The sequence below is a fragment of the Lissotriton helveticus genome, chromosome 6 (genome assembly GCF_964261635.1).
Source record: "Lissotriton helveticus chromosome 6, aLisHel1.1, whole genome shotgun sequence".
NCBI classification, from domain to species: domain Eukaryota; kingdom Metazoa; phylum Chordata; class Amphibia; order Caudata; family Salamandridae; genus Lissotriton; species Lissotriton helveticus.
Window position 1 is genome coordinate 1,070,667,882 of NC_136067.1, and position 16,138 is coordinate 1,070,684,019.

Sequence of the window (16,138 nt, forward strand, 5' to 3'; positions counted from 1 at the left end):
TATTTCCAAAACGGAAGTATTTCTGAACATAATTTCGGTTAAAAACTTTATTTCATTAATCTCATTTTGTCAATGCATTTCTACAAGAACATTGCTCGCTTCTCGAAAATAACGCTAGCATGTTTTCCTATACAGATTTCAGGGGCTATTTGGAAAGAAATCTTGCTACTGAAAGCGTGCCGTCCTGGTCAAGTGCATGCGAATATACAAAAGGGCGCTTTCACCTCTATACTGTGTCCTCGATTTTGTTGTTTGTCTCGCTGCACGTAATGATGACGTAGTTCTAAGGGCTCTTTGCGAAGGGTGCATAAAGCAATGACGCAAGGGGTGGGCGTGTCTTGCTGAACTGGTGGGGCGGGCGCAGAGTCTCAGCTAGTCCCTCTGCCAACACCGGCTGACAGCGCTAGCTTTGGTTGTTGCCGCCGTGAGCACCTAACTGCTGCCGCCACCATGGCCGGACTAATGGCCCGCAAGGGTATTGACTACCTGAAGAGCAAGGACTTCAGGGACTATCTTATGAGGTATGTGTCCGGTTGTCCAGGCCGCTCCTGGTTGTGCGCCAACAGCCGAGTACCGCAGTCTGACAGCGTGAAGGTCAAAGGACGGCCATGCAAGACCTCTCCCCAAATTACATATACGTGATCTAACTGTGGATGAAAGGGTGTGAGTGCGTGCCTGGGGAACGTACTTAGAAAGCCAGGGTATTAATTCGGTGTGTACCTTTAACCCCCCCCCCAACATTCCAGTCAATTTCTACGGTTGTGGTTCCCAGTCTGTCATAGTTGCGATGATGATGGTCCTCTGAAAATAAAACGCCATGTACTTATACATCGGAAAACGAGTCGTTTTTAAGAGAAATGTATGGCTGCATACCTCGCTCATGTCAGAACTCCTCCGAACTCCAGCACGTTAATGACCGCAACCTTGTTTGTGCTTTTTTTATGCAGCCACTTTGAGGTGGTTCCGACATGGGAACTCCGTAGACTCCTATTTTTTGATAGTGTATATGTTGACGCAAATGTTCGTGAGTTTCGAAACAGCAGCGAGTTAATGACAATTCTCCCTTGCGAAATGAACCGTCTGTTTCAGAGGTTGTGGAGGCTTGCCAGATACCCAGGGCCACTGGAATTATGCCGCAGGGGAGGGCCAAACTATGAGGCAGGTGTGAGTTAAATTGCACATCATAGCCGGTGTCAGGATGGACTGTTCCCATGAGGCACAGGCTCAAGACTGAATTGCATATAGCTGGGTCTGAACTGAGGTGGCGAAGTGAGCTAAAGAATGTTGATTGATTCAATCCATATCTGTGACTGGGGGTGAGTGTCTGAAAAGTTTCATCTCTCTGTCTGTCATCTCCCTGTGTTTGCTGCTTTGAAATCAAGCACAATCATCTGCAACATAGTTTTAAAGTCGTTATTTAAGTTTTTGTTACATTTTATGTGCATGATTTTTGTAGATACTTTTTTCACTCCTACCGTTTCCATATATATATTATTGCAGTGGTGCCCGCTTTCATTGGCCTGTCGTTCTGTAAGTAGTGAAAGTGGGCACGTCATGAAATCCAGAGAAAACCTAGGGGCATATGACCAACGATTAGTGATATTTATCGCTAACTATGCTTAGCAACAAATTTTTGAATGCTAAGCATCGCCAAAAATGAACGCAGAGATAACTTGCTATTAGCAAGGTTTATCTCAGAAGTGATAAAAATCCTCGCGCTAACTGCCAAATGAGAGATTATCGCTGGAAAACCAACGATAATCTCTTGAAGTTTGGCGTTAGCGTGATGATAGGGGCTCACAAACTTAGCCATGATAGCCATCTTCCATACGATATCATGGCTAAGTCAGGAAAATACCAGGTGTAAAAAAAGCAGTGCTAACCGCGGTTAGCGCTGCTTTTTTTTATCACTAACAGGGTTAGCGAAATCCTTGATAATAGGAGAAATGTCGCTTAACAACTTTTTTCCTATTATTTTTCTCTGGAACACCCCCTTTGCATCTCATTAGAGATGCAAGGGGAAGCGTAGAGAAAAAGGGTGCTAACATGAGAATTTGCGTGTTAGCACCCTGTTGCTGATAGGGAGATAATTTTATCTCCGCTTTCTTGGCTTTTAAAGCCAAAAAAGCGGAGATAAATCCCTTGATAATATGCCCCCAAGTTAAAGCAGAATCAAGGTTCTGTCACAGCAATACCGAGTTGGTATATAAATCAGAGAACAAATGTCATATAAAATACAATACAAACTTTAAAATGAAAAAAATATCTTTGACATTGATGTTTAACATTTACTGTAGTAGTAGTAACATATGGGAAACCTTAGGGCCGGGTGGAATATCACAAAATTTTTGTTTGTCAAGTGCACTCCACACAGACCTATGGCAATGCATAACTGCCTTAATTTCCTTGCATGATGTTTTTGTACACCTCACATCCTGAACTGAAACACATAAAGGTGCTTTCAAAGGGGGATAAGGAAACTTGTGACTGTCAAGTTAAATATCTGCCTACGGTCATACCATTTGAACAAGTGGGAAAGGTAGGGTGTAAGCCCGTTTCCTAGTTACCCAATGTACTGTTCACCGTTTAGTACCATTGGTTATGCTTTTTGCTTGTCTTTCACTAGCGAAATGAGTGTACAATACAAAACACATTTTACAGTAAATACAAATATCACATATCATATTTAAGTTAAGTGTAATGGATGGCAGCAGTCGAAGATGCTATAGTAATGTTAACTGACCCCGTGAAAAATTGTTGATGCTTGTTAATTTTATAACCAAGTTCATCGTTATTTTGCTTTAGCAGTTTTTTCTTTATCGGGGTGAGGATGTGGCTTAGGGTCTGAGTGGCCTACTTTCGGACTGGGTAAACCAGGTGTGATTCTCTGCATCAGCTCAACATCCTATGATACTGTGCAAATCACCTTACCACCCCGTGCCTAAAAACAAAAAATGAATGTGTCCTTGTGTAATGTAACTGGTGCCCGTGTTCAACTCTCAAAAACCTTGGTTGAGTTTGCGCTATGTAAAGGTGCAATAAAAAAAAAAGAGAAATCAAACAGTATTGTGGAGCATGGAGCAAGAACAGCAGTGTCGATGATAAATAACCCATACCATTATCCCCCAAGTGTCACAGAGAATGGCCTTGCTTTGTTCTTTACCCAGCGTTTCCACACCAAGTCTTGTTCATTATTGCAACCCCCACCATTGATGAAACATGCATCACAAAAGTAGACCCAACAGTTTTTGGTTGGAGATTTTTTTTTTTTTTTAAAGATTATTAATCTTGTTGACACGGAGGTAGGGTTAATTTACGGGTAGTCCTAGTGTTCAGCGATTTGTTACAATGTAATCCCAGTCACCACATCTTGAATACCAAGCCAGAGGCAACCGAGAATACAATACTTTTTATAGTACATCGCCATCCTTTGCTCGCTGTTTACAAGTGGGACTGCAGCCCCCTGTAATTATTTAGTTGCAGCCGTGAGACACAGAACAGTAACAGCCAGCCCCCAGTAGTCAGGATAGCAAACGTCCTTTAAAGGATACAAGGGTAGTCTTCAGGAGGGGTGTGGAATTTCATGAAATATCTACTTGTACATGGGACAGGTTGCTTCATAAATCTTGTCCTGTAAAAAAATCCACTTGTCCCTTTAGTGCCATGTAGTGCGGCAACACATTATTGCAGCAATCTCACTAATTAAGAGCTCTGCTATAGCCTCTCTGATTATGCCAGGACTCATATCATAGTATTATTTGAATACTTGCAATCCTCTTATGTTGCCAGGTTTTCGCAGATCTACATACTGGGACTGAAGGTAGTGGTAAGCAATAGGTCCAGGGCTAGAATGCCCTTTTGAATCTGTGCAAACCTACTAACTTGTATGTTTTAAAGGTTTTCAAGAACTCTTCTCTAATTGTTTTCCATACTGAACAATGTTGGAAATGTACTCCTGACAATGGCAGATGTAATTTTCAGAGTTGGGGAAAACCGATTGGAGGGAAAGTGAACTTGCAAACACTCAGATTTTTGCATGAGCACATCTACACATGCATATTAGCTCATGCTAAAATGCAGTTCACAAATATTTTCTAGGAGTACTATTTCATGTCCTACTTTTGGGAATTCACGAAAGTCATATGGCTGTACATAATGTATACCATGGGTGCACTTTTGAGACTTTCTTTATTAATTGGGCTCCTAATTTCGTTTGGCTTTGATCGTGACCTTTTTTGGTCATTAACATTCTCTCTCTCTCGTCCCCCTCTCCTCCTACCCCACCCCCTGACTTCACTGTGAGACAGCATTCTTCTCTTTGACAGGGAGCATATTGGTACACAAAGTAGTTTTGTTCAGTGCCAGTAACTACTGTGACATTGTGTGCTTTTGAGACCAAATAAATTTTTTGATTTTGCCAATGTTTGTTATAATGTTGAGGGAACGGCAACTCCCACACCAATACGGTTTTACAAAAACCATGCTAAAATAAGCCACACATTGACAAAACTAAAAAGCTGACCACCAATTTCAGAACTACTGGCTTTGCCAATGCTTTTTTATTTTTGTTTAACATAATCTTATTGAAACTGGTTACACTGATTTTCCATTATGAATATTTTTGGGAAATACTAGCGTGCATTAACACGTTAATTCATGATGCTGCAAAGAAAGGGCACCTGACATTTTACAGTAGTTAGGCTAAATGTTTTTCTCCTGCTTTACTTTTATTATGAGCATTTTGTTTTGAAAGCGAAGAATCATCAATCTTGCTTTCAAGCTTCTACAAATATTTACATCAAATCAGAGCATTCTGTGGGCATTATACATAGCCTCATATTGCTAAACTTTGAAAACGTGTGTACCCATTTTTATACTGGAACCACTGTCAGTAGTGCAGTCAGAGCATACAACATTTATTTGGAACGCTCACCCTAATAATAAAGGCTTTCAATTAATGAACCATACATATAAGTTTGAACAGCATTAACTTATGAACAACAATATTACCTTTACTGCATAAGTGCCCCTCCCTGATCCATAATGTGGTACTGCAAGCTGGCAGCCAAAGGGTTGGTGCTGCAGGGGGTTGGGCCTACTTGTCCCAAGGACAAAAAACACATGAAAACGTGTTGTCCTTGACCCCAAACAATGTCCTGGGTGTCAGACAATAGGAATTCCACATCCCTGTTTGCTTTCGTCTCAGGGCCCCCTATCGCACGAGGACATAAAGTTTGCAGCCCGATCTCCATTCTTTGGGCATTTTGTACTTTTTGGATTAGGATTGCCCTGTAACTCCTCTAAGGATCAGGGTGGCATTCTGCGACCTTGAGTCCCACTACATGTGTAGGTCTAGGTTAAACAGAATGTCTGGTGTATTGCCCTGCACTGCAAGCACTCTTATACATTTTGCTATTCACACATTGAATTCCCACCTTCTATTGTGTTGGCTTCTCACTTTAACTTTTGTTGTTCTGCAGCATGCCTTACATGTGACCGTCCTATTCCTCTGTGGCCCACTCTTTTAACGGCTGGCAACTATCGCCCTTGTAAAGTTGTGATGGCAGACCCATATTCTGGAACCTTTCCGTTCTCAACTATTAATTACTTGCATGTTTAATTTTTAGTAGCACTGGTTTTAGTCAACTTCCTTTTGGCTGGTAGGGAAATCTCTGGATAAAAGGCTCCTGGAGGGTAAATCTATTTAAGCAAGCCTGTACAAGGTGACATTGTGTGAGCAGCTTTTTAGCAAGTTAATTATGCTGGCTTTCCTTTATTATCCAATGGCTCTGTTGGTACGTTCTGACAGCATAGCACCCTGGTTTAAGAAAAGTGGTTTGCAGTGAGACTGGCCTTTGTCCCTTTCGCAATGTCACCCCTTTGGTCGTGGCTTGCCTTCTTATCTGCTACCTGTACATTTTAACAAAGCTATTTTACATGTAACTAGAAGCGGGACAAGTCTTGCAACTGACAATTTGGTCTGATTTTTAGTGTACCATCTCCAGATGGCTATTGATTGAGGTTTGTTAGGGCTACAATCCCTTAGTTGAGAAGAAAGCAAAGGGCCACATTGGGAAGGGTTGAATGTCTCACTTTCTGTGCAGGCTGTTAACATATGGCGGGTATTGGCTTCACTTGTCTGGTTAATGTCTACCCCCTTGTGGTAGAGTTGACACTCTGTCCCTCGCAATATTCGAATCCTTTGGAGCGATTTAGTTACCCTGAACTGGTACATGTCCTTGCAGTTCAGGCTGTGCAGGAGTGTAGGAGGAATCAGCAGTTAGGCGTCTTAAATATCTCTTGCATAAATCTCGTGGAGGCACCATGTTTGACTTGCGGCTGTTCCTATTGCTCTCTCCTCTGATTTAGTGCTCCTAATTCAGACCGATTTAGAAAAGCAAAGGTGAGTGTGAGAAACCCCTCAATTAATAAAGGTTCTTCTGGGAAAGCCACACACTCCACGTTTTGGAACACAAAAGAAAAAAATTCTGGCTCATTGATGGCCATTTCCTCCTGCAAAACGCAGGTCGTATAGGGAAAATATTATTAAATAAAGTAAGAGTGTTTAGTAAACGTTAGTTTTTTTTAGTGCTTGTGCTTATTATAAAGTTCAAATGAAAAGACTCCCCAGAAAAATTAGCCCAAAAAATTACATTGGTGCTTTTTTTTTTCACATAAAACACAACATTTAGGATAGATTAGTAAAAACACTCCCAAAACACAGGTGTTATGTTATGTTAATAGGAATTTATCAAGCGCACGGTAACCAGAGGTTTCATGGCGCTAATCGAGTAAATGCTACTGCAAGAGGCCAGGTCAGCAGGGTTGCCCGAAGAGCCATGTTTTCAAGGCCCTTCTAAAGGTGAGGAGTGTGCCTGTTTTTCTCCACAAAGACAGTCAATGTGTGGATGGATTCTTGCTTCTGCCATCCTTAGGTTGTGCTCTGCTTCCAGTCTTGAGCACCAGGAAACAGGAGTGCTCACAAAATGTTGTAATATATTGTTTGCAGTTTTTATAGCACGAACATGACCCAAAGGTATTGGAGCGCTTTACAGGAGCATCTTTTACATTACACAAGCACACTTTCATTTTTTGTAAGGACCGGGAGATTACGTGATTTGCCCAGAATCCCAGGATGTTGAGCAGGCACCAAGAATTGAACCTGGTTCCCCAGCACCACAAACATCATCTCTGGCTGTTGTGCCACATCCTTGCCCTTAGACAAGATATCAGAAAAATTAATTCCACAAAACATGTTTCCCGACCCAATTGAAAAATCCATGATTATGTGGAGTATGGCCAGGTGCTATGCAAGTAGGAAACTAGCCACAGTTTTCCATGAAGGCCTAGGGGACATTTACATCATACAGATGATATAAGTGATTCAAGAGGATATATGCATATTTATTCTCTAGCAGCACCAAGAGTCAATTTGTTAGCATAGTTGGTTTATAAAGATGGCCTTCCAAACCTTCAGAAATAACTGCACAAGGAAGCATTTAAATTTGGTCTACCAAAGAAGGGAGGACAGATGGAAGGCATACTTCACAATATTTGTTATATTAGGCTTGTGGACGCAGCTGTAGGGATTGGGACATGTTAAACAAGCACCAGTGACTTTAATCAAGGTCAAATTCATTTTTTTTGAATCACTGGTAAATTAAGTGATTTTGCCGAGGATCATGATGTTGAGCCGATGCCATTAATCTAACCTGGGTTCCCAGAACCAAAGACAGCACCTATGGCATTAATGCCAAATCCGCTCCTCCTTGAAACATCCAACGTTCCCACTAGTAGTGGGACGAAGGGAAAAGGAGCGCAGCTTAAAAAAAATGAAACAAAAAGCTCTTCACTCTTACCTGTGCCAGAGAATGGAATCTCCAGGAAGGATACAACCGTTTTTTCCCATTCGGCACTCTACAAGAGCGCAATTACTTTCAAGCTTTTTCTTTCCTTTGTTCACTGCTTTCCCTTCAAATACCCCCTGAAACTGTGTTGCTTCCAACCCCTCCTAGCTCGATTAGGGAAGCACAGTACTAGGGACATTTTAGGTGGCATGGCTTAAGAGCAGGCTTTAGGGTTGTTTTTGTTTTATGTCCTGCATTTTAAATATCTCATGAAAGCACCAAATTTGGCACACAAAACTTTTATGACTCTGGGGGAACGTCCATCTGCTACTCTCGTAGCTGGTGTCTGAGGCAGAAGACATACTTAGCGAAACAAGTCTTCTGGAAAATCGTAAATCAATTCCCTGGGCTACTATTGACGATCAAATGGTTGAAACCTGTGGAAAGTACTTAGGACTTGTCAAGCATTTCCCCTTTACATTCTGAAAAATCCTTATTCTTTTAACATTATGTTTAGTTTCCTGAGAGAAAAATAAACCGTCATTTGTAAAGATTGAAACACAGAAATCAATGCAGTTTTCAAATACCATAGGATACATGGTTTCTTTTCTTCCAGTATTTTGAAATGTTTTTTCCTTTATTTTTAAAGAATACTTTGCAGCCAAACATTGGTAAGGCCGTTAGCTGGACACTTGTTTTCCCTGCCTCTTGGCTTTTGCAATGCCTGTAAATACATTTTAAAGGCTAGACCAGCTGCATTTCCCAGTCCTTGTTTCAATTATGGTAAATGACGTCAGATGGTGCTGAGAGGTTCAGTAGTACCAGAAGGCATATATTGCCCTCATCCAGAATCTTCATGCCACCAATCAGTATTAAAAGGGTTTGCAGAGACCAGACTGGAAGCCGTTTAGTAAGTTATTGTCTGACATGCGTGGTAAAAGTTGTAAGGAGGAAGCTTTTTAAATCATTATCTTCATGAAGGGAGTTTAAGCTATAGGCCTTGGGTTATGGAAGTTAGTGGCGGGTCAAGGTTGTGCTGCTTTAGAAGATTTGACAACATTTGCAAGAGGAGGGAAGCATTCCTTCTAGAGAGGAATTAATGATACTGAGATTAACAGGGATAGAAGACTTGGTCACATTTTCTTACTGGCATCATATTTTGAGTTTGACAACCGCAAGGATTTGTACACAACTGGGTGTTGCACAGTTTAAAGAATGATGATTGAGATCCTGCTTTGCAGAACCATCAAAGGTGAAAAAGATTCAGGGGTATTAGAAGACATTTGTAATGTTTGTTGTAAAGAAGATTGACTGAGCTAGGGATATTGTTTTTGGGGTTGTATGGATTCCATTTTGAATACTTGCTGTGAGGGCTCTTTGGTTAATAATGGCTTTGTTAATGCGCTTCTTGAAGGAATATTCTTTGGTGAGGAGAACAATATCCTTGTGGATCTTCCTCTTGGTCTTTAGTTCTTTAAGGCCTTAAGGAGGTTTGAGCTATCGCAGTAGTTTTTGGTTGTCCTTTTCCTTTTATTTCCCTAGTGTACCATGAGAGTTTACGTTTTCCTTGATTGATATTCGTGTTAGGGGGCCTGCTTGTTTACGATTTTAACTGGTGAACTGGTTATATTAACAAGAACTTGGGTAGAATGGAGGTTAATAGGTGGTGTGGTTGAGGCTTTAAGTTACACTCCTAGTTGCTGGATAGTGAGATCCATTAATGGTCTCTACATACGTTTTATTGGGGCACATGTGCCTTCCTTACAGATATCAAAATACTAAAGCTTATTAGTCTGCTGGCTATGTTTCAGTTATTTTCTACATCTGACTTGTGAGTTAAATACATTCAGGAGTGTTGCCTCTGTTGTGGGTTAGAGAGATGCACTTTGTGATTGATTGTGTAGTGTGCACAATTCTTGCAGTTTAAAGCACATGGAGCTGTTCTTTTTATTTCATAGGTGTTGGAATCTTCTAGAAGAATATTCTTTCATTAGTGGTATAGCATGTAAGTCATGAGCTCATTGAATTGATCAGGGAATGAAGGTTTACTTCCTGTTAGGCAGTTTGAAAAGAAGTGGTGCCCTTATGGTGAGTTTTAATGGCTATTAAGGGTAGTTTAGAGGAGGTGGCTAATGAGGAGTCTGCTATGGCACAGGACTATGTAGTCTTACGGATAATTAATGACTCCATTTTTATGTGGTCTTTAGGCAGGATAGGGAAACCATCAGTGGCCAATACTTAGGCTTTACAACTATTTTGTTTCCCCTTTATCCTTTTGAGGTCAAAGCCACATACAGCACTGCTTCCTGGTTGCGGAAGATTCTTGGTCTACAAATGAGCGGGGGGGGGGCTACTTCTCCCATTGTTTACCATTTGTTTTCACTCTCACCTGCTCGCTTCTTATTCAATGGCTTGACCTATACATTTCATGTATGAACTACGTTTTCTCTTTTTGGTTTAGCACTTGGTCAGAGCGATGCATTTTCCACTGTTCGTTCTCCCTTTCCCTCATTCTCTCCCCTACCCACCTGCTCCATGTTGCTCGCGATTGTCTGTGTGTCATTTTCCCTGTCCCCAGCCGAAACACGTTGCTGTCCTGTCTGCCTCTCTGGGGTACCTCCACACTCCTCTCCCACACCCCAGGCATTGGTCCCTCATCACCTGCTTTTCTCACCCACAACAGATTTGTGTTGCTGTCCCATCTAGTTCCCCACACTGCTTTCCTGTTGTCTGCTTCATCATCTCCCCCACCACCCCGTGGCCTTGTTGTCTCCGGCGTGCTACTGTTACCCCATCAATCTTTCGGTTCAGTGTTGCTAACCCCCCGCCCCACTATTCGACATTCCAACTAAGTACTTTTTGCATTAATTATAATTTTTTTGTACTGATTGATCTCGGACGGTGCTGTAAAAAAGGCATTATTGTATGCATAAGCATACATACATAATGACACGGCTCGGTAGCCATATATAGCGTTTTTTTTTTAAGTATAAAAATGCTGCACAGCGTCGGTGACCTATGCCATAGAGCATTGCCAAAAATCATTGGCAAAGTCGATAGGTGTGAGGTAAGGCCTATTGGCTTTGTCAAGGCTTGTTTTATTTTGTATCTCTCCTTGTGTGTTCAAACATTTTTTTCAGGTTATGTTAATGTAAAGCCAATTGCACATTTTTTTTTTTTTTTGTACCAATAAGATTTTCCTGTGATTTGCGTTGAAACCTTTCTATAATGGTCCTAAGTCCAGGAGCATCTGCTTTAATATTGTAATAAAAGTATGTGCAATGGTTACTTGTTTTTTATTTTTTATTTATAGCATATCGGTGCCACATTTCACTGGTGGTTTGTTTTATTTATTTTTTGTTACATATGATTGCAAATATGTAACAAGTGCACCAGCTTGACCAGGCCTGACCTGTTGCTTTGCAGATTTTTAAAAATGTATTTATTTTATTGCCATAGTTTTCAACCTGAACTTTCTCTTAAAGACACAGCTATTTATGCATTCTGTAGCTTTCTTTTTAGGTCTGCCCTAACAGATTTTGACTGCTCTGCTAATAATAAAAATCTAACACTACATACGCTTTAGCTCAGACCTCTCTTCAGTCATAGGTCTGTTTTAGTGGCCTAAACTGCTTGGTTTCTGCCTCCAGGGCATTGCACATTGGATCCCCATTCTTCAGCCATTGGCTGTCTTGCCCTGTGACTTACATTTTGACTGATAACATATGCACATCTGCTTTAAAGGTAGTGCTCTTCCGCGCCACGGCTGGTGGGCTACTCATTTAGTTTGCCTTTTTTGTTTGTTCCTTTTAGAGGTCCTCTCTTGTGGCATTTCTTATCATTTTAATTGATCTTGCTTATGCTTGCAAAAAATAAATAATAAAACAATTGCACTACAAATATGCCTAGACAAGGACAGCCTGATAGGCTTTGCCATTGCTTGTTACGTTTTGCTGTCTAGTGTGTGAGATGATGTATGCATTGGTATTGAAGACCATGCATGGGAAGCACCAATGTGGCAAACTTCATCATTAATTTATCTCCCACTTCTACCCTCTTGTAGAAAATTGATTCCATTGCCCTCAATGGTCTGTGTCCTGTTGAATGGCATAGTTGTATCCTTAATGCAGTGCTGTCCTCTCCATCCTTGCTGGAGCTCTTCTCCTCGGGTTAGTGATGGGTAGCTTGGGTACATTGAGGTGAGGGCCGTTGATACACCTTAGTTGCTTCTTCCTTAGACTTTTTGCAAAAGGTTGGCTGAGTCTGAACGCGCACACATCCCATATGGGCACTTGGCCTTACCTCTTCCCCCCTTGCCCTACAGGGCGGGATGGTCCATTAATTAGTCATACTTAGAAATGTATTCAACCTTGCCTGTCACATTTAATGTGAGAGCAGTTAGTTGGTGTTTGTGTGACCCCAGCATAGTCTGGAACGTTATTTTTTAGTTTTCATTTTCATGCGTTCAGTTATTGCAGATGGTATTAACTAGTAATGTCCTGACTTGTTTCATAGTCATTTCTTACATTCTTCCTAGAAAGCGACTTTAGATCTACTATTCAAGTCCTCCTACCTCTACTCTGCCCCCTCATCCCCACAAGGGCATCCTTCGTGCTGCAGCATGTCTCTTCCGTGACTTGAAGAAATATGACCACATCACCATCATTCTGATGGAACTCACCTGATTCCCCTTGCCTGCCTGCCCCATCTTAAAAACCTGCTGCATAATTTACAAAGCTATCGCACCCACCGCCCTCTCCTATTTAACTTACAAGCTCTCCACCTCATTTAGATCTTTGCACACCTGCAGCCAGGACTCCACCTGACCGGGAGACGAAGTGTAAAAACATGAAACAAAGTGCACATACAGTCTCTATTTTTGCAGTCAGGATCTGAAAAACTTCACTGTATCTATCAGGACTGTTCTCTATATCATGATGCAATAACAATCCGCCTTTACTCTCAGGATCTATCCACCTCTTAAATTATTTCATGACTGTTTTTGCCTTTGACCCTGTACAGCGTTCCACCTAATTTTGGCTGGGTTTCCTGTTTATAAATACCACATACATACCTCTACTGCAACTCATCAGAGCAATTGAAATTCAACCATGTCTTGATACATTGCCATGCTAGTTCTATGTCTAATTTGGTTCCAATTACCACACACATAGTGCCAGAGTTTTTGTGATATCGGATCCAAACACTCTTATGAAGCTAATCTTCAGCTCATGTGGTGATTAGTTATGAGTGTTGCACACGTCTGCTGCTTATTACTGTCCTCAGTGATTGTTGAAAGTACTCGCATTTGAATTGGGTGAATACATGTTAGATAATCCATTGCGGGCACGTTGAGTGCATACTCAAACGTCTGAAGGCTGGCATGCGGGTAAATTTGCCTTTAAAAAAGAAAAAGTTCCATCGTTTGCATTGGTGCATTAGCCAGGTGGTTGCAAAACTGGGTTACACCTTAAAATTCTGCGTGCTGCAATGCTTGCTCTGTAGGAAAGCGAAAATTCCAGCAGTGTGCCTTTCTGGCTTTTCCGTGAATACTGATGTAGCAATGCGCGTATTTTGCAGTCTGCTGCTTGATTAACTCTAACGGGGGCACCCGACAGTTGTAACGGGGGCACCCGCCATTTGTATATTGTTTCTGATCCTGCAGTCTTGGGACGAAAATTGGGGGCGCGGGGTATGTCTGTATTTCTGGTAAACATTGTAAAGATTCGGTGTATGTCTTCTTGCCCGTTGCCTGCCTGCAAGCAACAACGAGGTTTCCGCTGACCAGAAGAGTGACCCTTTAGCAGCTCCGTTTTCAGTCCCCTTCCAGGCGTAGTGCGGGGGCATAAAAGCAGCAGGGTCACACACTGAGACTGTGCACACTGTGTGTTCTTTTCTTCTCTCCCAAGCCACATCACGTAGTAAGCTGCCTTGTAGGGGAGACGTGAGCAAGAGCAGGTCTGGCGTGAGTCTTATTCCAATATGTTACATTGCAAATCTGACTTAAAACCTGAGTGCTAGAAACCATGACACCTGACATACACAAGCACTAAGAAGCGCTTGCACGGTCTATTGCCTGTGCTGGAACTGTTCTCTGTATGTAAAGGAAACTTGCCTTCTGATGCACATGCCTCGCTTGTTTTCTTCCCTTTAACCACTTCACGATAACTCCGCCAAAATAATTTGCATTTCCAATGTTTGTTGCGCCTAATGAATGTTTGTTTCCCTTTGCAATGGACTACCTCCGAAATGCTGTACTACGTGACAGCCACTATGGATTGTAATCTGGGACACTGAGATTATAGTGAAAGCCGTTATCTTGAAGGGTGTATAAGGGATTAGATTTTGTCTGCCCAGGTCGCCAGGGTATCTGGTTGACTGTTACAAATTACCGGCATAAAGTTTTGTGGTACTATAAAACTTGATTGCTTTGTTAGGCTTGGATAGCAAGGCTAGACATGTTATAAAATTACAACATGATTGGGTTTGTCCCCTCCTTCTGGTCTTAGTTAACAGTTCGTGCCAGTTTCACCTTGGGTTAATGGAGGTCTAACAACAAAAGTGGTTCGCAGTCGATTTTGGAGACTTCAGAGATGTGGTTTGATTATATGACAAAAGATTAGGCTAATCGTGAAATGGTAAGTGGGCTGCGGGAGTGGTTTATTTCTATTAATTCTCAACCCATTTTAGTATCTTTTCATGATTCTTATTTAGGACATTATCTATTCGATTTTTACCCCATACCTTGTATTTTTGACTACAAGTTTAAGCAGTTTATCGAATGTCAAGTGACAAGACCAGAATCTAGATTGAATTTTTGACAAAATACTACATTTGGGAAGAAATTGTGACCTTTGGAATTAACATAACGTGTATTTTTAAAGCTCACGTTCACCCGGAAGGGTATCTTGGTTCTGAATAACAGATGTTTATTGTTACCAAATAGTACTCATTTTATTGACCTCAGGAGGATGAAAGGCTGAGTGAACCTGCTGAGATTTGAACCTTTGACCATGAGGTCCAACACATGCCCCTACAGTGGGTGCATTAGACCACTAAGCCAGCAGACCAGGGACATGTACAATCTTCCTCAATACTTGAGTAAACATAGGTCGGTGTACATACATTATGTAAATTAGACACGCTAATGCCACCGACCATTTAAGTGTAGCTCCACTCACTTTCGTCCTGGACTTTTCATCCTGGCCGGGGCTTCTAAAAAGCTGTGGAATTAAAGTATTGTATTGGAGTGTGCACTAGCGCAGGGGATGGGACTGGTTAAATGGCAGGCACCAAGACCTAAGAAAGTGATGTTGGAAGCAAACTTCTATTTTCTATGCTTGTATGTCATTACTTTCTCCAGTGGACCTACTGAGCAGGTCACCTCGATCTCTTTATTTGCAATTTGCTAAATGCCACTGTTTTACGATTTATCTTGTTTGCACATTCACTTTGGAATTATTTTGCCATGTTTTGCCGACATATGTGATTTGTTTACGTGGTAGTTTCTGAACATTGCAATTTGCTACAGCAAGGAGCCATCGAATACTTCGAGAATTTTAGGGAAGGACTTACTGAGGAAGTGCCCTTTCACTAGGGGGGCGAATATAATATCCATTATCAATCTTGAGAGATTACTCTCTCGTCAAAGCACTACTCCTGATCCAAGAAACACCTTTTCATGGACGTGACCTAGATGTGTTAAAGCAAGTTTTTTGTGATGCCATGAAGGATTGTGAAGTTGCATTTGATAATGTTTGCGTTCATTAAGCAAGCAGTGGGTGTTAATAAATTGAGATGTCTTCTACAGAAAGATTTGTCATGGAGGCATACACTGCAAATCAGTTTCCAGTTTTATACATCTGATCCTTAAACCGGATGTTTATAATCTTTTTATTTTTTCTACCACCTTTTGATTTGAGCCCACTTTTGAGCATTCTCTGTAGTATTTCATTGGCACACTCAGATGTGATGATTTTCAAGAATTTCTGAGCAGGAGTGGTTCTGAGTAACATCAAATTCACAATGTCACTCAGACTCCCAAGGTGAAAAACGTTCGTTATTCACTGTTACCCATCTTTATTTTTATGTTATGTATCGCTCTCACATCACCTGCTTTCAATATCAAGACCTGGGGTGGTAGAGCCATACACAACATGCCTCCTCTCTGTTACACCTGGTGCCTTTACATTCACACCCCCAACTAACCACTGGTCCTCAAACCCCTCTCCCACCTAACAAAATGTTCCTAATGTACTTAAGTAGAGGATCATTGTCTTCACAGCTAAGGT

General features: G+C 41.4%; 1 protein-coding gene across 1 annotated transcript in view; it reads left to right on the top strand.

The window, feature by feature from the left end:
* Positions 1-328: 328 nt before the first annotated feature.
* Positions 329-16,138, top strand: part of MPC1 (mitochondrial pyruvate carrier 1) — a 56,309-nt gene continuing 40,499 nt past the window's right edge. Inside the window, exon 1 of the mRNA XM_078648719.1 lies at positions 329-525. Coding sequence (XP_078504845.1) covers positions 451-525 — 75 coding nt within the window. The 5' untranslated portion in view covers positions 329-450. The remainder of the gene's footprint in view (positions 526-16,138) is intronic.